This window comes from Meleagris gallopavo, chromosome 11 (genome assembly GCF_905368555.1).
Source record: "Meleagris gallopavo chromosome 11, MGAL_WU_HG_1.1, whole genome shotgun sequence".
Lineage (NCBI taxonomy): Eukaryota > Metazoa > Chordata > Aves > Galliformes > Phasianidae > Meleagris > Meleagris gallopavo.
In genome coordinates, this window is record NC_139414.1 from 4,137,293 (window position 1) to 4,158,348 (window position 21,056).

The window sequence follows — 21,056 nt, forward strand, 5'->3', positions numbered from 1 at the left end:
AACCACTCTGTTGTTCAGCTGGGACGGTGCAGCACGGAGCCCACAGCTCTCTATGTATAGTCCCTGCCAGAATCCCTGGGCTGCAGCACGGTGTTATCTGGCAGCCCGACCCCCTCCCCAGCACTTTCCCTGTGTGCAGCTGAAGAAAAGCAGGATGGAAAGTTCCACGTCCCAGAATGAACCATTCATGCACAAAGACTGCATTTTAACCTCTTACGGGCAGTGGGGAAAAAGAAAAAAGAAAAAAGAAAAAAAAAAAGAAAAAAAAGGAAGCAGGAAAAAGGCAGAGAATATTAACAACCCAGTCCAGAAAGAACAGGTTGTATCAGCTGAGCTTGGCAGAAAGCAAGTCTTGTACATTTCTTCTTTCCTGCCACCGTGGACTTCCCCTATTTTTGCATCATCTGCTGCACAAAGAGCACAGGCTGGGTGCATTTTGCCTCCTGACATGCTCACTCTGCTTAACTCCCTCCTTCCTGCAGCCAAGACATTGGGTGGCTGCAACCTCCTTGGGTCCCTACGCATGCCTCGCTCCAGGGACACTAAGCTCACTGACAGCTGTGTAAAGGCTTTGTTGTTAGGATACACCTGATGACTGAGCTTCAGTCCCTTGATGGGAGCATTCAAGGAGCACAAGGCCTTTTAGGACTATATTGTTTCAAATGACTGCTGGGGGAGATTGGAGTTCCTGCTGCTGGAACGGAGTAACAGCATCCCAGGGCCGCCTGAACTAACTTCTGACGATAGGAGAATGCAGAGATGGTCTTAGAGTGGTGTGCAGAGGCCTGAAGAAGATGATCAGCTCCTCCCTGACAGCTCCTGAGGAACAAAAGAGGGGTAGGGTGTGCCTAAATAGACACAGCCGGTTGCACAATGATGGGAGTTATTTCTGTCGAAAACATGCATGCAAAGCATGCAAAGCTGAGAGTCACAACCTCAGTTAGAATTTCATTGTGATGTGTGAGGCAGCCACCATCCTTAATTCAATTCAACGCCTCGTAGAGTTGATGCTCTGGTTCAAAACGGAAGGCAATGGCTCTTTAGGATGTTTTTCTGCTCTGGATGGATGATCTGTGATAGCGCTGGGGTTGGGTGATGTACACATAATGGTGAGCACAGATGTGGCAAACACTGGGAGGCAGGAGAAGACTCCTGGGCAGTGATTTGGCCTTGAGCAGCAGCAGGGTGACAGTGTTGTTTTGTGCACCAGCAGTACATGATGATCTTCCTGTCATCTCAAAGCAGAGGCAGAATGTATCCAAACAAAACCGCTCAAACAGAGGAAACAAAGAAAATGCCTGGGATTTGGGGGAGGATCAAGCAAGATCCGGAGTCAACAAGGCTATCCTGTGATAACCAGCGGCTCCTGTGGGCTGCCCAAACATCCCTTCTCATTGCCACCAGCACCAGGACAGCCCACGTGGACACACAGCACACACAGAGGGCATGCAAAAAATCTGTGAGTGAATGAGCCCAGTTAAAACCAGCCTATTTACATAGATCACCTGCCAGTTGCACTTGGTCTTGTGCTGTCTGCTGGTACTTTCCCTTCTCCTCTCACCCTCCCGCTTGAGTAAGCCTAATTTTTTCATGCATCTGTTGGAATCGGGGATCTCTCTGAGAGCCAGACGGCAGGATTTCATTTTCCTACTGATTTCCTTTCCTATTGTCTGCTTCCACGCTGCTCTTTGCTACCAGGCTGCCCGCCAACCGGAGCAGAGCTGGACGTGGGCCATGTGGGCCGCCTCCACCAGCCTGAGACCTGCCCCTGTGGTAAGGCTGCACCTATGGAGAACAAAAGGAGTTTGCTGAGTACTGCGACGCACAGAAATCTCTGCATTGTGCACTTGGAGTTGGATATCCTGTCCCCTGTCGCTTGTAGCCCCAAGTGAGCAAACACCTCCTCTGGCTGATGTCACCTCGCCATTAAATCGGACCAAACTAGAGGGGAAGAGAGCAGAAGTATCCACACACATCATCGTGGGCACAGGCAGGACACAAAACATGAATTCCATTTCTTCAGCTGAAGATCCAGGGGAAAGGCAGCTCTCAGCTAGGACTCCAGTCAAGGCCTTAGCAGACAAGCGAGAGTTGCTCTGGCCCGGCCACCCAGCATCCAGGGTGCATGAATGTGTACAAGGAGTCCTCAGAAACCAAAACAGAAACGGCGGAGCTGAAGGTCAAAGCAACAAATTGCTGTAGCCAAACCCAACGGCACCTGAAGTCCATCACTGACTCACATCGTAACCTTGCAGTCACCTTCCTTCTTTCTGCCTTTCCAAGATCTTGCACTCCAGCAGCTGATCTAATGTCACTCCCAAAGCCCATCATCCAAGCACATGGAAAGGATGGATGCTGTTTAGTGGGAAGAGGAAGAGCCATTCCAGGTGAAGAGGCAGCTGCCAGCCCAGAGTTTGGGTGAAAGAAGAGGTACTGCAGACTGCATCAGCTCCTCCTTCTGCTGGAGATGGATTCATATCCCTGCTCTTAAGCCCCTCCTACAAAGGACCATGCTGCAGAATGGTCCTTTTCCCTCAGTCCTCTTCAATCCTAGCCAGTAGAAAGATTTTACTGTGAGGCAGGAGTGCTGTGCGTGGTCAGGATAAAACAGCAAATGGAGCCAAAAGAGTAGCCAGGCCAAGACCTTGGCACTCAGTACAGGGCTCTGCAAGATGTGATGGTGCACAGACTCCAGCTGTGCCACCTACAGCCAAGACATTTTCACAACAGGATTCTGGCAAGGCCAGATTTATCCTTCACCTCCCTAGGCCACTAGCAGAGGCTCAGACCAAGAAGTTCTGGTCTTAATCAAACTATAACAACTCCTGCTAACTATAAATAGACAGATATAGAAAGACTATCCCAACCCACAGAGAATGAGAGTTTGGCTCTCTCTTTTTTAAACAGGCCTTTTGCATTCCTATATTTTTAAAAAACAGGAACAAAAATCACTTCTGTTACAGTTCTAAAATTATTCTAGAGGCTTCAAAATGTGAAGAAATCTTTATTTTTAGCAGAATGCTCCTTAGAGTATTAACACCACTTCATAAATTACAATAGTTCCAAGATATTTACAGCAGCATGAGTAATCAAAATAAAAACGTCCTGATGAGTAGATTTATCGAATCATAGAATCATAGAATCAGCAAGGTTGGAAAAGACCTAAAAGATCATCCAGTCCAACCGTTCACCTATTACCAATAGCTCCCACTAAACCATGTCCCTCAACACAACATCCAGTTGCACTGTAAAGCTGTTTGTCCTGAAAGTGAGGAGATTGCACACTACTAAATCAAACAATAGAACTCACCCTCATGGACAGACCTACACACAGCACAGCCTGCTCAGCTCTGCCCCTGCACGGTCAGTTTGTATGTCATGTCGTATCTGGCTTCTGCCTTTTGGTGTAATGATGCAAACAGCACCTACCTGGTATCCAAGTCTTCCCTACAAAGACAACAGCTATGTCTGCTACAGCTGTTTGCCTGCTCCAACCCATAATGCCAAAATACAGTCTTAATTGCTGAAATCCAAGATGAGGCTTAAGGGAGTACACAGGGGTTGGGAAGTTTGACCCGTCCAGGAGATGAGCTCTTGGGGAACAGAAATCAGGTGCAGGAAGGACCTACGTGTGCCTGGTTGTTAGCCCTGCTCTGCTGTGGTCCTAAAGGTGGTCCCACTGATAAACCCTCCTCATAGTTCTGTGGACTCAGATTTGTAATGCTTTTTATGTGTGTATGTCACAGCCACGTACATGAAATGATAGCAAAAATACTGTGGTTCTCCTACAGTTGTAGGCTAAGGGTGCACAGAGCAGGATCTGAAACTCTAACACAAAGAAAGACCTGACTCTTGATGCTTAGCACCACGTATCCCATGGCCTCATGCTGTAAAGAAGCCTCAAACATTGCCAACTAACAAGGGCACTGCTGCTACCAGCTGGCTCTGATGCCAGCTCACATGCCTTGAAACCACCTTACCAACCTCACCCAAATGCCTGAGTGAGCAAGTGTTAAGTAGCTCTGTTTTTATAAGCAAGGACTCTATCCTTATAATCCTGCAGGTAATTTCAGATAAAGGCAATAATCCCCAAAAGTTCCCTTGCTTCTGAAACTTTGCTGCTCCCTGTTTCCCTCACCGTCTGATTGCAGAATGTATGCAACAAATGGTACAGAGAGGAAAGAAAAAAGGTGATCACCAGATCTTGAGAGATGTGAGGAATCTTCAAGCATTCCACTACCTAGACTAAGGTGGAAACCAACTCCAGATATCACACTCACAGTAGAGCAAGTGGGTAAGATTTAAATATATATATATATATATTTGTATGCTTGGTGTCAAGGTTTAGATTAAACAGAAAAGCCATACTGCCAAAATCAATAACGTGCTCTTCTTCAGAAAGAGCAGACACTCTGGAAAAGAGGAAGCACATTCCTTCACTTCTTCCATCACGCTAAGGAAGTAAGCCAGGGAACATTTCCTGTGCTTGTACCTCAACCACAAACTGATGGAGCATGTGGGTACTGAGCAGAGATGCCGTCCTCACGCGATGGTATCTGCTGAGGGGCTGGGGGGCAGTGTCTTGTATGGATTGAGGATTCCTTTGGGGTCCAACATGGCTTTGAAACGCTGCATTAGAAAGATTGCCTCATTGGGTTTGCTGTACTGAATGAACTGCTTTTTCTTGAAGCCCAGCCCGTGCTCTGCACTGATGCTGCCATTGTATCTTGCAGTCCACTCATACACAAATGGCTCGATGGCATCCAGAAGGGAATGGCTGTAGGACTCTGCCGTGATGTTCAAGTGCAAGTTTCCATCTCCTGGAATAAAACATTACAGAGGTGGGTCTGTAAGATAAAGTCTGTAGCCCTGAATCATTGCTGTCATCTTCCAAGTAGTCAAACATCATCCAATACATCCAAGTACTCAAACAACAGTGCCTTTGTTACTTTCCAAACCATCCCTTCAGAGAGGAGAAGTGAACTGTCCTTCCACAAACATCAGGCCTCTCTGTGCACAAATAACTCAAATAGGATCTTTGTTTTTCCATGCTTTCAGTACAACCTTTGAGGAAGTGTACCAAGTCAAGCAACTCTCAGATTCCCACTTTTGTAACTTACAAATTCAAACAACCATGCTGCACTAATTATTCTTCCTGCACTAAGATGACATGCCAAAGATTTCTCCAACAGTATTTAATAATGATGATTAGATCTCAATACAGCCCTTCATTACTGTACCTATTATATTTGTGCAGTATTCAAAGGGCACTTTGGCACTGCATCAACAGAAACAAAGAAAGAAAAGCATTTATTTTCTCCTTTTGCTGCTTGCGTGGGATGATACTCAATTAAGCACACGGTTACAGGGCATTCAGAAGACAAAACACACAAAGATAAAGAAAAAAATACTCATCCTCCCTCTGGAACCTCTTCTTTTATCTCAGCAAATTCTTACAGTACACAACTTAATCCTCAATGCCACCATCCTCCAAAGGCGGCTGTTATTATGAAAACTTGTCTTTCTGTGTCTTTCAAATCATCTGAAATCAAGCATGCTGAGGAGTGATCTGGTTTGTGCTGTTGTTTCTGGCTTGGTTTGGTGATTTATTTTTAGCAGGGGGTGGTGGTAGAGAACCCACAGAACAGCTTTGCTAAGTGACTTATCTGTTTCTAGTGTATATAAAATGAAGTTAGTTTGAAAGCATTCTGATAAATGTAGGGGCCTCTTCTTATCGAAAAAATGTGATCTCTTTTTATCACTCTCATTTGGAGAGTCAATGACTCAAATATAACTGATTTCCAATATCACTAATCACTTTGGACAGGAAAATGTTTATCTACCAAACGTGTCTGAGCACATTAATCACGCTGATGGTCCAACAAAATACCCTAGATATTTAAACAGAAAACAGAGCAAAAGGATACAAACAACCACTTTAAAACTGCAGAGAGGTTAGTGGTTATGCTGCCAGGTCACACCTGCCACTGATATACAGTCTGAAAGCAACGAAGATGCTTATGCATCCTTCTAATAGCTCTCAGCTGTTCAATCTATGCTTCTCAGTAATTAAAAAAATCCAAACCTTTAGGAGCTACTAGGAAGTTGCACAGCAAAACTTGGAGCAAAAGAAGAAATCATCTCCTTTTCCTGCATCTGCACTCACCCAAGTGGCCATAGCCCACCACGTTTTTGGCACTCTGGCCCAGACGAGCTCTCGTGTCAGTCACGAGATCATACAGTTTTCCCACAGGGAGGGAGATGTCATACTTGTAAACACAGCCATCACGAGTGAGTGCCTCTGTGATCCTCTCCCGCAGGCTCCACAGTGCCTGCAGGACAAAGATCAAAGGAATCCCAATCAACCAAGTTCCTCATGTTCAATACTTTGTGACACGGGGGGAAAAAAGCCCTGACTCCACACGTAACATCTGATATCCTTCAGTATCCTCTGCCTTATTGGAGGCAGTAAGAAGGACTTCTTGGCACCAGTGCCAAGTGACACATCAGTGGTACCCCAGACAGAAAGAACAAGTGTCACAGCCATGGGCATCTTCTGCAAAGACGTTCTGGTTTCCCAAGAGGTGGGGATGTGCCTCCTCCACTGATCTGCCAGTGCCACTTTGCTCCTTGAGACTGCAGAGTCTGGCTCTACACATCCCCACCTTGGTTTGCAGGACTTCATTCATTCCTGGCCTCACTGACAGTCCAGCTTTTGCTTTCAATAGTGTTCATGGAGATGTAGGTCCTACCACAGCAACTACTGAAAGCCACAGTTCATTATCCTCCACTTTTTAAAGAAGAAAACATCCACTGTCAACCCAAACACTCTGGGCCCTTCTTCTCAATAATAAGCTAATAGGTCACTCAGGTGTATTAACTCCAAACATCAAACAGGATGAACACTTCCTCATGAAGGGAGAATTTTTTTAAGCAGATTTGTGCAAGAGGAAATGTTGACTTGCCTTTATTTTCTTATCATCCACTGCCACAGTTCCATCAGTGACTAAACCAGAAGTCATGGCCTGTTCCAGGAAGCTGTTCAATTTTTCTTCATCGTGGCTCGAGTTGGAGCCCGAAGTTTCAATTAAAACATAAAAAGGGCTGCCTGAAAGTGAGGGAGAATAAAATAAGTGGCTGCTCTGTGCTATAAGCATGGGATTTTACTGCAGATTCTAGAGTTTCTCCCCAATCTTGGCACATTTTATGAAGTATCCTCTACCGCCCAGATTCATTGGTGCCAAACAGAAGTGCAGCCCAAGTGGCAATCTTTTATCTGGAGGGCACTTCACTGTTTTATCCACTACTGCTTTTCAAAAAGTAGTATTTTTGTGGGAACCAGTAGGAGCAAAAAGTTCTATCTTTAAAAACTTTTACTAATCGAGCTTGGAATTGAATACTGGGTACAAAAATCAAGTGGGACTAAAAGCCCTTAAGCAGCATAATGCCACTTTCTGCAGCACAAAGGCTGCTACCTGCATCTGTTCCCTAGACAGTTATCAGCTGTGGTACCTCTCACTGGGTTGGAGAGCCCAAGATGTTTCTCAACCAATTCCATGCACTTCTCATCCATGAACTCAAAGGCAGACAGGATCTCTCCCAGCATGGCTCTGCAGGTTGTAAACGTTTCCTGAACCCGAGAGAAATCCTGACATCCTTCAGACAGATACAAAAAAAGATCAGAAACAAAAATCAATCCTTCAAAAGCTTTTAGAAACTTTTTAAAAAGCCTATATCGTGCTTGAAGTGATGTTTCCTGTCTCTAGGAAACAAGAGTGCAGTGTGGGTTGGTTTGAGGTGGGGAAAGGGTTGGAGTAGAACAGCAGGAGGAGAGAGCAATTGGTCTTCGCTGTGGCAAGGACCTCTTGCACATTCTAAGACAGTTCATAGCAAAGAATTTGCTGCACACTTAGTTCTCAACACGGGAAAGAAAGCAATCCAAGATGTATTTAAAGGCTCTTATGAAAGTTTAGGCAAATTCTTGGGTTCACTGCACATATTCCATAGGTTTGTTCACTCATAACCTCCCAGGAGTTCAGCTGCCTGCTTCCAAGGACGTATGTATTAGAAGCAAGTTGTCTGAGAAGCCTCATCTGGCATTTTTGAGAAAAGAACAGTCTCTGTGAAGGTTGCCTCCAAACAGCTCTGCTAAAAAGCTTCAACAGGGACTCCCCTTTCATGACTATTCCCACTCCAGCATACAAATTCACATGTGATGCTTATTAATAGTAGTTCCTACCTAAGAATGCCAGATTCACAGCTTTAGGTTTCTGGGGACAGAGTATAGAGACAGCTGTGATGACTCCTAAAGTCCCCTCAGATCCAATGAAAAGCTGCTTCAAATCGTAGCCAGTGTTATCCTTGCGCAGAGATGCCAAACAGTCCAGAACTGTGCCATCTGCCAGCACCTGTGAGAACACGGAGTATCAGCATCAATAACAGATGCTTCATGCATGGAGGCACTTTCTCAAAAGAGCCACAAAAGGAACAATCAAGAGAGAGGGACTGAAAAGGAACTTTTTGCCTTCCTAACAGACAGCCAAGAGTAGAACAGCAGGAAAATGATAAGAGGTAGATGTGCAAACACAGAAGGAGCTACCAGGTACTCGCCTTACCACTTCCAGCCCTAACACAGTCCCTCGCAGAGAGCCATATCTCAGCAGCCGCAGGCCTCCAGCATTTGTGGCCACATTACCACCGATGTGACAGCTACCTTTGGCTCCCAAGTCAAGGGGCATGATAAAGCCCCGCTCCTCCAAGTACTCATTGAGTTTCTCTAGGATGCAGCCAGCTTGGCACACCAGGATTCCTGAAACACAAACATCCTGCTACAGGCTGATGCCCCAGAAGAAGGTTCCTCCTGAAGAGGTGGGAAGATGCAAGCAGGCGGAACCACCTCTTCCTCCAAAACATTCTGGAATTCAATTAAAGCTGTAAGAACCCTGTGCTTGCTACAGGGCATTGTTCTATCCTTCCTCGACCCAAGAGGGCTTTACTACTGATTTAACATCTGGTCATCCATAGCTCTGGGCAAAATACAGTGATGTTCAGTCAACCTTTGCCTGGCATTCATTTCCCTTCTCACCATGTCTTAAGAGCTGAGATACTCAAAGCAGTCTGTTTCCTAGCTTTCCAAACCCATACAACACATAAGCTTTCCCCATCCTTCCCTTCCCTTCCTTCCCTTCCCTTCCTTCCCTTCCCTTCCCTTCCCTTCCCTTCCCTTCCCTTCCCTTCCCTTCCCTTCCTTCCTTCCTTCCCTTCCTTCCCTCCTTCCCTTCCTTCCCTTCCCTTCCCTTCCCTTCCCTTCCTTCCCTTCCTTCCCTTCCCTTCCCTTCCATTCCCTTCCCTTCCCTGTTTGAACGGTTATCACACATCCCCCCCACCACTGTTGTTCTCCACCTGCTGGGTTTCTCATTTGGGTAACAGGACATACACAATCCTCTTATCTCCTTCTTCCTTTTTTCTGCCACCGGATGTTTTCTTACATCTGCTCCTGTTATCACCTAAGGATGGCATCAGCAGCAGGAACAGGGAGGACGCAAATCTCTGATGCTCCTTACGATCCTGCTGGGCTGACCCTTGCTGATCCCACAGCTATCAGCTCCCAGAAAACAGCTAAGTTAGACCCAGGGGTCACTTCTGTGCACCATGTGTCTATGATACTTACCAGACACCGGGTCAAAGCTGATGATCTGGTTCATCAGGGCAGTGGAGAGAATGATCTCATCGAAGACAGGAACGCTGCCCCCAACAAGGCCTGTGTTACCCCCTTGGGGGCTCACTGCCAGGTTCCTCTCATGGCAGTACCTGGAAGGAAACAGGTTTCTCAAGCCTTCAGTCTCTTAAGGCCAATAATCCAGTCTATCAGAAGAGTTTCACTTCCACAGCAATGCGCACTGTTGTGAGATTGCTCAATGTGCCTAACAATTAAGCAATGTTTAGCCTAAAGATTAAATTGACACAAAGGGGCAGTTTCATTGGAAACATGGGAAAGCACAACTCCTCACTGCACTCACCCCAGTGCCGGACAAAAATTTGGGGCCATTACCCTGAACAGATGCTGATGTTCAACTGCTCCTGCTCTCATACTTCCAAACACAGGCAGTGCTGTTGGTGGACAAAACAATCTTCTCTTTGCAGATGGGCCCTCCCTGGATCCCTTAACAGAACTGCTCATATTGAGCACTGGTACAGTGTCTAATTTGGACAATCCAGTAGAGCAGAAAAACTATTAATACTGAATCCATTTGCTGATCTCTCCTGATTTCTCTCCTCCAACTTAAGCACTCCAGACTCCCTTCTCATCAATGCCAACACTCATTTGAGAAGTCTATTACTGCCCATTTGCCTTTGCATGGACATCTGGCCAGGACACAGGAATTTTGTTTTGCAGAATAAATGAAAGTTCAGCCTTTGGGCCTTCCTGATGCTGCCCTGACACAAAAGCCAAGAGCCAGGGAAGCACTATGAAACACAAGACACATGTTCAAATCTCCTTCTGCCTTGAAAAGCTTCAGCTCTCTGTGAAAACATTCTAACAACGATCCTGTATATTCTTTCCTAAGAAAACTGTACAACCACCTTGCTTGTTACAGTCTCCTAGCAAACAGCCACTGAGCCCACTGGCTGGCCTGAACTACACTCGCAGAATATTAGGAACTTAGGTGGAACACCAGATCTCCTCAAAATGCATCAAACCCATGGTATCAAGAGCTTCAAAGACTTTTTTTTCTTTTTACTCCAACAGGAAAGAAATGGGGTAGCTTTGTCCCATCTGTCAGTACAAAGACAGTGACAAGACAAGTGATACTGCCTGCCCAGCAGCAGGGACACAGCTCTGGATTAACAACAGCAGGCAGTGTTCGTGGCTTGGGTGCTGCTGGATTAAAGGGTGTGCAAAAAGATGAGAGCCCAAGGACAGCTGGGACATAAAGGGCAGAAGGGAGAGCTGAAGTCACCAGAGCTCAAGCACCACCAAGACAAAAACAGCTTCAGCAATTCCAGCGCTCACACAACTGCCTGAATGTCCCTTCCCCCGTGTGACCTTCCCAAAGCAAACCTGAGTTTCCTCACCCTGTAAGAAAGGCACGCATTACCTGAGAACTTGAGACACCTCTGCTGCTGTCTTTGGCTTCAACAACAGCTCGCTGCAGCCTGCAATGAAAGCAAGGGACTCTCAAGGCAAGCCATAGGCTGTATAGAGAGCAGAACGAAGAAGGTGGCAAGGGATGATGTCCGAAACAGCAACACCCCCCACTGCGAGGAACAGTTAATCTAAAGCACTTCAAGCAACTTGTAAAAACCTTTTATGTGTCTATAAACTTGGTTGCCAGTGTGAGTAAGGGGAAACGTACTCTATCTTAGGAAATGTCTTCTGTCTTAGGACGAGAGGCGGTGGCCTCAAGCTGCACCAGGGGACGTCCAGCTTGGATAATAGGAAAGATTTATTAGAAAGAGCAGTGAGGCACTGCACAGCTGCACAGGGAGGTGGGGAATCACCATTTCTGGAGGCGTTCAGAGCTGTGGGGATGTGGCACTGAGGGACGTGGGCAGTGGGCACGGTGGGGTTGGACCCGGGGATCTGAGGGCTCTTTTCCATCCGTAGTGATTCTGTTCTTATAGAATCTTTGACAAAAGGCAGAATTCACAACGCTCATTTCTGAGGCTTGGTGAGAAACTCAGAAGCTATGAAGTGAACACACTGGTTATAGGAAAACAGTCAACTTGCTTTTACCCTGAAGCATCAGGCAGCTCGTATCTCCTAGGAGGAAAAGCCATTCTGTCGGCCTGCGAGCAGAGACGAGCGAGGTTTCGGCAGCACTGGGACACCAGCAGCCCCACTTACCTCGGACTGATTTCAGCCAGTCCACATTAAAGGATTTCAGCTCCTCGGGGTTCGAGCACGCCCTGCCCGGCATGAGGCTCTCAAAGAAAGCCGCATCGCCGCTGCCGAGGCGGGCAAAGGGCAGCCGCCGCAGCCCGTAGCGCTCGCAGGTGAGCGGTACCTCCTGGCGGCGGGGCCGGGCGGTGTGCAGGGCGCTGCTGGGGCGCTGCCGGGGCCTGACAGCAGCGCGGCACGGCCGCCGCCGCTCAGGGGCCGGGCTCTGCGGTCGCCACGTCCCGCAGGATCCCAGCAGCCGCCTCAGCTGCGCCCACCCGTGCCGCACGGGGCGGCCGGAGGCTGCGGAGATCCCCATGGCCGAGCCGGGGAGCAACGAGAAGCCCGGCTGAGCCGCGCGCCGCCTGCCGGCCGGAGGACCCTGCGGCGCCTCTTCTGGCCGCGGGATTCCGCAGCGCCCCCTTGCGGGCGGGAGGACCCCGTCCGCGCGGTCCTAGCGCCCGCTTGCCCGCCCTCTCCGCCTCATCATCTCCGACAGCTCGGTTCCCAAAAATATTTTATTTATATCAATATATTCATTATCCATAACGTGATCCAAAAATACAGATATACATTTATTTTTTTTAACTTTACATTCTTCTGCTTTTTTTTTTCATAAAAAGATTTATATTCTCTTCCATTTACAAAGGGAACATAGATCCAATTCCTTTAAAAAATAGAGCTGTTGGGTTAACATCGTTTCACCTCCAGTTTGGCTGAGCTGTAGTAAAGCTGAACACCACCGAGCACTTTGGTGCATTGACAACTGTCAGTGGAACATTCCTCTCCGCACCACAGTCTGTCCATCCTTCTCCATAAGGGCGTATTTAACACTGTACATTCAAAATTCAGGAGAAAGATTTTAACTCTTTTGCGACCAGAAGTGAAGGCTGCGGGTCCCCCAGCCCAGGGGCAGGCTGGGCTTATTGCTGGTGTGGGTTCTAAGGACACGTTGGTGGTGTCACGCCATACGGAGCAGCCAGGTCTGCACCACATGCTGATCCTGGGTCCTGCTGAAGAAGCTTCTTTCCCTTTGAGAATTCATGCCAACTTCTAGAATGTTGGGTTGTTGTTTTTTTTTTTTGCTTTGCTGGTTGAAATGGAAAGCATCTGCTTTTCCGAGCCCAAGAAAGCACGTACTAATAAAGTACACTTTGCTGTCCCACCTGACCATCTCTCCCGAGTGTAGGGCAGTCAGCTTGGCAGTGACCTGCATAACTGTGCATTTCCATACCTGCACATTTCCAGCAAGGTCTCCCAAGAGGCACAATCTACTTTTGGATTTGTTTCAAATCCAACGCTTGATTTACAGTGATACCATGACTGCTAAAGCCTTGGGAGACAAGGGAAAGAAGTTTACAATAGCATTGGACGGAAGGAGAAAACAGAACTTGGGACAGCATCATAGCCTTCAGGTCAGTCACCCTTACAAGGAATCCAGTGTAGCAGGTCAGTGAGGTACAGGCTTACTGCTGGTACTGAATTACAGGCTGGCTCATGAGGTATTGCAATTACATTTACTCCCAAAACAGAGGCAGAGAGGAGGAGAAGGCTGGCTGTATTTCTAAGCCCAGCTTTGTGAGATTGTGCTTTTCCTCCCCCTTCCCACCAGCGCTCTGTTTCTAACCTGTCTGTGTGGTTTCGGGATGCTTTTACAATGGCAGCCATGACAAACATGCATCTTCCTGTAAACATTAACTACAGAAACTTCATATAAAACGTGGAGTGATGCAATGCAGCAAAGATGTACAATGCCACGCTTCCAACAAAAGGATCTTGCAGACAGGCTTTCTGCACAGCAGATACATCAGAAGGTTCACAGAAAACCTGTCTCAGTACCAAAAGGTTTTTCTGTGACAATCCTAACATACCTGCAAGCAGCTACAAACCCAACGGAGCAAAACAGGAAGGCTAAACTGGCATGAGCTGTGTTCTACTTTCCTTCATGGCAAAACACAAATGAGAGGGACAGGGCAAGACAAGAAAAAACTTTTTTCTTTTAGAAGCTGGTGCCAAAGTCAGATTAGATTTGTTTTGGGTTTTTTTCCTTCCCTTCTGTACTGTTTATTCAGGTTGTTTTTAAAGCAGAAGAAAGGGCTTATCCGGAAGCCTTTCCAACAGCCAGTATCAAGAGCTGGTATGCAGAGCAATACGCAGATGCCATTAACAGCCATCACAGGCTCACAGACCCTGCTCCATCCTGCTGCAGGGGTTTTTGCTTTGTTTTCTCCCTGCCCTGGCAGAACAACCTTTACCCACAATGTCTCTGTTGTAGGCAGTTAAGCCCCATAATACAGGAGATACCTAAAGACAACAGTTATCTGTTCTTCCCTCCACTTCTGCATCCACTGTTAACTCAGAGGAAGGAGGAAAAAAATAAAAGAACACAGAGTTTTGTTTTCCTACTCATGATTTCCTTCTCATCCTTCTGCTGCAGAAACTGACACTGTGATGATAGCAAGCATTCACATTCGAGATCAGAAAGGCAGCTTCAAGAAGTCAAAAACTGGAAACTTGCCCCCTCGAAAAAGACATGCAGTAATTTAAAGACATTCCCTGCTGCATTGCCTTCTCTAATGGCACTTTTTCATAGCAAGAGCTACCCAAGAACCAAACTCTCACCACATTACCATATGGCCACCTTCCAGCTTTGCTGCATCATCACTGCCACGTACACATTGTCCTCATAGAATCTCCCCTTAAAGCTTGAGATATAACAGAAAATCAGGCCTTCATCTTGCTGTATGAATAAATCAGACCCCCTATCACAATACTCTAGGTTTCAACTTCACAGTAACACACTTAAAAGCAACAAAAACTGACAGGAAAGGCAACTTGTTCTCTCAGTACTACTGTCAACACTGCAGGACAACTCCTTTGATATTTAGAGGTTTTGTTCCAGAAGACACAAGCCTTTTACAGAAGGAGGTTAAAAGCCATGAAGTTTGCTTCTGTTGAGGCTGTAATGTGGATGTGAGCAAAACCAAGTGAAAGAAAGGCAGTGCAAAGTTAGACAGAAGAAATTCCCCAAAGGAGAAGATATGGTCTTTTCTCTCTCCCATACTCATCCTGCCAAAAGTAAGCACAGCATTTGGCTTTGAAAATAGACACTGTAAACAGCCAATAAGCTTTCTTGATCCTCTCTGTACTACAAAACTGCACCACAAATGGGCATCACACCGAAAGAATGGAGCTAATCCTTTCCTGTAGGCTGCATGAGAGAGAACTGCTTTTTCTGTCATGCTAAGCTCCAAGTCTGAATGACTTCAGCAATGGTATGCATCATACTGAAGAGGTGGGTATCTCGATTTCCTGCAGTGCCTCACAGGGTTTAAGAGACTCCTAAAAACAAGCAGACTACAGCTATGGGCTGTTCTAGCACTTCAGAGTAACACTGACCTCAGTGCTGTGCGAGAGTAACATAAATAAAATCCCTGTGGCAAATTCCTCCCTTCCCAAAGTCACTTTTTACAAAAGAACAGGAATTACAACTGGCCGCTGGACAATTAAATAGCATATCAGAAATGGGAGGAGGGCAGGTTTTAAAATCACAATCGAAATCAAAGATGATATTGCAACATGAAGGAAGGAATATATTAAAACTCTTCTTGCCTCAGAGGAGGTATTCCCCTTTACTTCTTACTTTTCTTTTTTTCCTGAACACAGCGTGGACAAAACCTACAGAGAAAAAAAAAAAAAAAAAAAAAATTGGCTGTTAATTAGTACCTAAAATTAACAACATATTACTCGGGAGCCTTTCTATTACTTGGAAATGAGTGGAGGTGGTGTTAATTTTAGCCAACCGCAACACTTCACATGGCATGCAGCAAGATTGGGCAGAGAGGGAAGGAACTGTATGGAGTCTGGTGGGCAGAAGGGACAGCACTGGAAGGCTTCTGGGGCTCACCTGCCCCTCACAGCTCTGAGTCACTCTATTTCATTCACCCAGAAGTTATTCCAACTGAATTCCTCAAGGTTGGTACATCAGCTTCCTCCACAGTTAAAGGAACAATGATACCCCGCTCCAATTCCTTCTCTCCCTCCAGTGATTGCAAATCAGTGCACCTCTGCATAACCTCACTTCTAATACACATCTTATAGTTAGACTAAGAAAGTCACCAAACAAAAAGATTTGCATGTCTTTAAAAGTCTGCAGACTCAATAACCAGCTGGCCATCCAACTGCATGCTGCCACTGCAATATCTGATTGGAATGCAATGACCAAGTCATACTATTTGTTCCCACTTAATGCAGTAGTGTTGTTGCATTTCCTCTTAAAATTTTGCTTTTGGTATGTGAATTGAAGAGTGTGGCATTTTAACTGCAAAAGACAACATTTAGCACAGTTTTTGTCCTTTGCAAAAGAAAGCAAGCACAGAAAAAGCCTATGACTCTTTCTAAAATGGGCACATACACAGGTGAAGAAACGCTGTAGTCTTACATTGTGCTCCCCTAAGCAGAACAGAAAATATTCTTTTCCCAACCTTAATCACAGCAACAAATGCAGACATGAGATGTAAGCCGTACACGCTGACAAAAGCCTGAGCTCATTAACTGCTCTGCTTATCATGAAATTTTACATGCCTGGGTCCTTGTTTTGCTCCCACAGAAATCTAAGGAAGCTCAGACTCCTGTGGAAACAGCCTCTTGGAAAAACTGTCCCCTTCTACCTTCACATAAAAGCAGTCCCAAACCCAACGTGATGTAAACCTCTGACCAGAAGAACAAAGTTCCTTTGTCAGGAAAAGTCACCATGGGGTTTCAATTCTTTTTGTGATTCTTTTTGAGAGAGTCTGTAGCCTGACAGAAATCAAAAACCTGTGTGTCCTTACCATTTCCCTTTTGGTTTGGTGGTGAGGTCCACACAAGCGAAGTGGAACCATTCAATGGGGCACTGCAAAACAAAGGAAAAATCCACAGAGGAGATGCTTAGCATTTTACCAGCACTACATTCACTTTGGACGATCAAACTAGCATGTACCTCCCTTGGATTTCACTGGGCTGTGATGCTGCAAATACCATTTCAAAAGATACGGAGTGCATTTTGATGATACAGCAATAAAGCAAGTGCTTACATCTGGGTTGTCGCAGCCAATCATCTCCCCGTAGGACACCTGGTGACACAAGCAGTAGGTGGGCTCGTTGGGGTCCACAGGCATGTCCAGGACATCTGAGGGATGCACTGACAGGATGGTGTCAGCAAACTCGGAGCTGCAGACAAGGACAAAACACTTGTCACTTACAGGTGACAGAACATTCCCAAGATTCTTGGGAAAATTAATTTGCAACAGTCATTTAAATCATTTTTAAATCAGAAAGTGGGTTTGAGCTAATACAAAAATATGAGCTTGACTGTAAAGGATTAAAAGACTGATTTGTAGATTCTACGAGTACATGACTGCAGTAACAAAATTCACATATACCTCACTTCTGCATGCAGACAGAATAACCTGATTTTTCTTTCCCTAAGCCATTTTAGTACATACTCTTCTCTCCTTGTCAGGTATGAGGGAACCACCTTGCTCTGAGGAGCTTTGACATGGCAGTAACACTTAACAGAAAATACTTCCTTTCTTTTCAACTTGCCCCTCCATTTAGCCCATTGAATGTATTGGAATTAACAGGGTCCCTTTAAAAAAAAATCACATGACAGAGAGGTTAAATGCCCTCCTCCTTACTTCACAGAACAGAACTACATTATTCAAGACTATTTAGGAGACAGCTGCTGTTTAAAAACAACCATGAAAACTCTGCAAGACCTCTATAACAGCAACACAGCATCAGCGTTTGTCCCAAGGGGGAAGTGTTTCTTTACAATGAATATCACAAGCAACTGTTAAAAATAGCTGCATGACAAAAATCAAAGGTATTTTCTCCCAGCTTGCCAACAGCAACAGAGACTCTGATCTTGTCCTTCCAGACAGAGGGCATTCCAAGCATGCTGGGTTTCCATGTGGCAAGCAAAGAGTTAATTAGCAAAGCTAACTTGTCTTAAGGCAGACTCTAATTAGTGAGACCAGAATACTGGAACACCACTATCATCCCAACACAAGAGTCATAAACAGGGTAACACAAACATGAGGAAATTCATGAAGTGTTCAACCCAAGTCATCAGAAGTGTGACTGGATATGTCTTACCCTCCTTTCAGCTTCTTTTTCTTTGGTGTGTCCTCTTCAGACGTCCTCTTGCCTCGACCACGAGAGCTTCTTTTGTCTTTCTGACTTTTTCCCTCTATAAAGACAGATAAAGCATTGCTTCAATCAGTTTGAATACCATCCTCAGGTGTTTTTCTTTTGGTGCATTTACTGTTTTGAAATCTTTCTGTCACATGCAACTGAACACAAACACTGATTATGAAATGCACATACACTTTTCTGCCACAAACACACCGATTTTGCAAATAATATCCCCAAGTGTCTAAATCCTACATCTGCAGTTTTGGCAATTCATAGAATCATACTGGGTTGAAAAGGACCACAGTGATCATCTAGTTTCAATCCCCTGCTACATGCAGGGTCGCCAACCAGCAGCCCAGGCTGCCCAGAGCCACATCCAGCCTGGCCTTGAATGCCTCCAGGGATGGGGCATCCACAGCCTCCTTGGGCAACCTGTTCCAGTGCCTCACCACCCTCTGTGTGAAAAACTTCCCCCTAATATCCAACCTAAGTTAGATCACTGTATTTTATATTAGTCCATAATGTCACACAAGACTTTAAATAGCAACATATTTGATGAGATACGTAGTGCTTTCTTCAAACCTAAGTGACAGACTAAGTCTGAGGCCAAGACTGTTAAACTCAGGAGCTGTAGGAACCACAGGCTGAGCATCAGTTCAGTATTGTCATAGTTAGTTCTCCCTTAGCCAGTAGTGCCCTTACAACCAGCGACCACTTCAGGACACTGACAAGGAGAGCCCAGCACTAAATCTTTTCCTTCTCCTGTTTATTGCCCAGTGCAACTCTATAAATACCTGAAGAGCATCTAAAATAAGTATGGGATTACACCATAGCGTCTAGAAACGACAGTCTACTCTGTACCCAAGGCCCTCTACTTAGATATGCCCAGTGCTGGAAAAGGCTGTTAAATTCATAACATTTACACACTTTTCAGGTTTCGTGATCCAGAGCTTTCGAAGTCGCTGCCCTCCAGTTTATCCTTCAGATCTGCTTCAAACCGCGCCAAGTCGGCATCCAGCCGGCGGATGTGCTTATCCACCTGCACAGAGAGGAAACCACAAACTGAATTAAAAACATAGAAACGCTCCCAGTGCAAAACAGGGAGAGCAGCCAAGCTACCAGACCTTCCTTAAGAACATGAATGTAACAGTTCAGGACAAGGCACGAAGGGCATATCAGACTGGAAAAGGGAAATGGTGTACACAAAGGGAACTGGAGCACACAGAGAGAGGAAAAAATGCTGAAGAAAAGCAAGAGGACTGAACTGTAATGCAAGCAAAGAGAAAGGAAGGAAAAGGGAGTGGGGGAAGGAGAGTCCAAGCAATCAGACCAACAGTTCACAGAAAACACAGAAAGATTTTTTAAAAAAAGCTCTCTTTCTGACACTTTGAAAATACATCATTTAGTTGGTATCCGTTACACGTGTCAGTATTTTCTCTGGTATTTCACTAGCACACTATTTAATGAAATTTAATAATGAAGACAGGCTATCTCCAGTATTGTCAGTACACATCAGGTGTCTTCTAATATCCACAGTAATGTGGTTTATAGAACAGAGGTGCAATAAAGGTGTTCAAACCTTCACTCCCACCCACAAAACAGCTGTGCTGCTGCAGTACCTATTCATGAAGTTGGTGTTTATCTAGGAGACATGAAATTATTTCCTTTTCTGCAGTATTTGAAGTACCGCAGCTTCAGTAATTAGAACTCAAAGCATCCCTAGAAGCTACTTATAACACAAAGTGCAGACAAAAAAGGGATTCCCCTCACCTAAAGTCACTTATGGGATAAAATGGACAGAGGATGACCCAAAGAACAGATAAATGGACAGGAGTCAGTGCAGAAGAGGAGAAAAGTGGAGATCTGCACCTTAAGAAATGCCATTTTCCCACTAAGCCCAACAGGCAGAGCCGGACCTCCATCACACAGAGGAGCCGACAGGGTTCCACGCCTTGGGATCCAAGGCAACTAAGTGGAAACGGTTCCCTCAGCTCCTCCACAACGTAGCTTTGAGGCTGACCTAAAAATTGCTGCTTGTGACCAGAGCAGCCCTAAGTGAATGACTGGGTGAGAGGCAGGTGGACAGGGCGAGCTGGCTGTCAGTACTGCTGCCAGAAGACAAGTCTACTCCACACCAAACCCAGTAACACAGGGGCGGGATTTCGGGGGAAGGCAAAAGTAAGAGAAGCAAGCTGGAGAACGAATACTTTGTTTCGGGAAGATACTTAAGGCAAATACACCAGCAGAAGGACAAACAGAGCCGTGCCTTCAGAGCCCAGCAGCAGCCCCAACAAACGGCCGCCACGCAGCGGTGTGACAGCGCTCACCATCTCGTAGGTCTGCATGGCCAGCTGCACTTTGTCGTCGCTGTACTCCTTGCATTTACCGTAGGCGCTCTGGATCCTCCTCAGGTGCTCCACTCGCTGCTCGGCTGACATGTTCTTCACCGACTCGATGTACTCCGCGGCCAGGCGGTCAATTTCGGCTTTCTTATCTGTAAAGCCCAGACACCGCACGCACGCGTGAGAAAGCCGAGCTCCCGGAGGAAGCGTATTTCCCCCCCCGGCTGCCCGCGCTACGAGAAGACCCGCACGCACCTTCCGTCCTCTGGTCCAGCTCCCGCATCAACTGGAAGTTCCGCTGCAGCTCGCACGGCAGGTTCTCGATGCCTGAAACAAACACGCAGCGCCATCAGGGCCGCTCCCCTCGCGGCGGACCCACGGGGGACTCCCGGCGCTCCCGCCCGCCCCGCTCGCTCCCGTGTCGCAGCGCGGATCCCGCCCGGCCGCGGCCCCGCGCTCACTGTCCAGGTAGTGCTCCAGGTACATGGCGGTCGCCATCTTGCGGCCCGCGGCCCGCGCCCCGCCGCCGACAGCCGCCCGCCCGGCCCGCAGGACACGGGCCGCGGCCCCGGCCTCATCGCATATTCACGAGGCGCTCCGTGCCCATTGGCCGCGAGGGGCGCTCCGCGTTGCATATTCATGAACGGGCGGGGCCT

General features: G+C 46.5%; 2 protein-coding genes across 2 annotated transcripts; both read right to left on the reverse strand.

The window, feature by feature from the left end:
• Positions 1–2,984: 2,984 nt before the first annotated feature.
• On the reverse strand, positions 2,985–12,259 carry D2HGDH (D-2-hydroxyglutarate dehydrogenase). The gene is made up of 9 exons (XM_010716692.3): positions 11,849–12,259; positions 11,100–11,157; positions 9,671–9,810; positions 8,616–8,809; positions 8,240–8,408; positions 7,513–7,656; positions 6,966–7,108; positions 6,167–6,332; positions 2,985–4,820 (listed from the first exon to the last, which is right to left on the reverse strand). The coding sequence occupies exons 1-9, from the start codon at positions 12,198–12,200 to the stop codon at positions 4,543–4,545; spliced, it is 1,644 nt and encodes a 547-aa protein (XP_010714994.2). The 5' UTR covers positions 12,201–12,259; the 3' UTR covers positions 2,985–4,542.
• A 126-nt stretch (positions 12,260–12,385) lies between these two features.
• ING5 (inhibitor of growth family member 5) lies at positions 12,386–21,027 on the reverse strand. The gene is made up of 8 exons (XM_085232780.1): positions 20,862–21,027; positions 20,656–20,727; positions 20,386–20,552; positions 18,986–19,097; positions 18,020–18,113; positions 16,957–17,092; positions 16,714–16,775; positions 12,386–15,559 (listed from the first exon to the last, which is right to left on the reverse strand). The coding sequence occupies exons 1-8, from the start codon at positions 20,896–20,898 to the stop codon at positions 15,514–15,516; spliced, it is 726 nt and encodes a 241-aa protein (XP_085088906.1). The 5' UTR covers positions 20,899–21,027; the 3' UTR covers positions 12,386–15,513.
• Between the last annotated feature and the right edge of the window lie 29 nt (positions 21,028–21,056).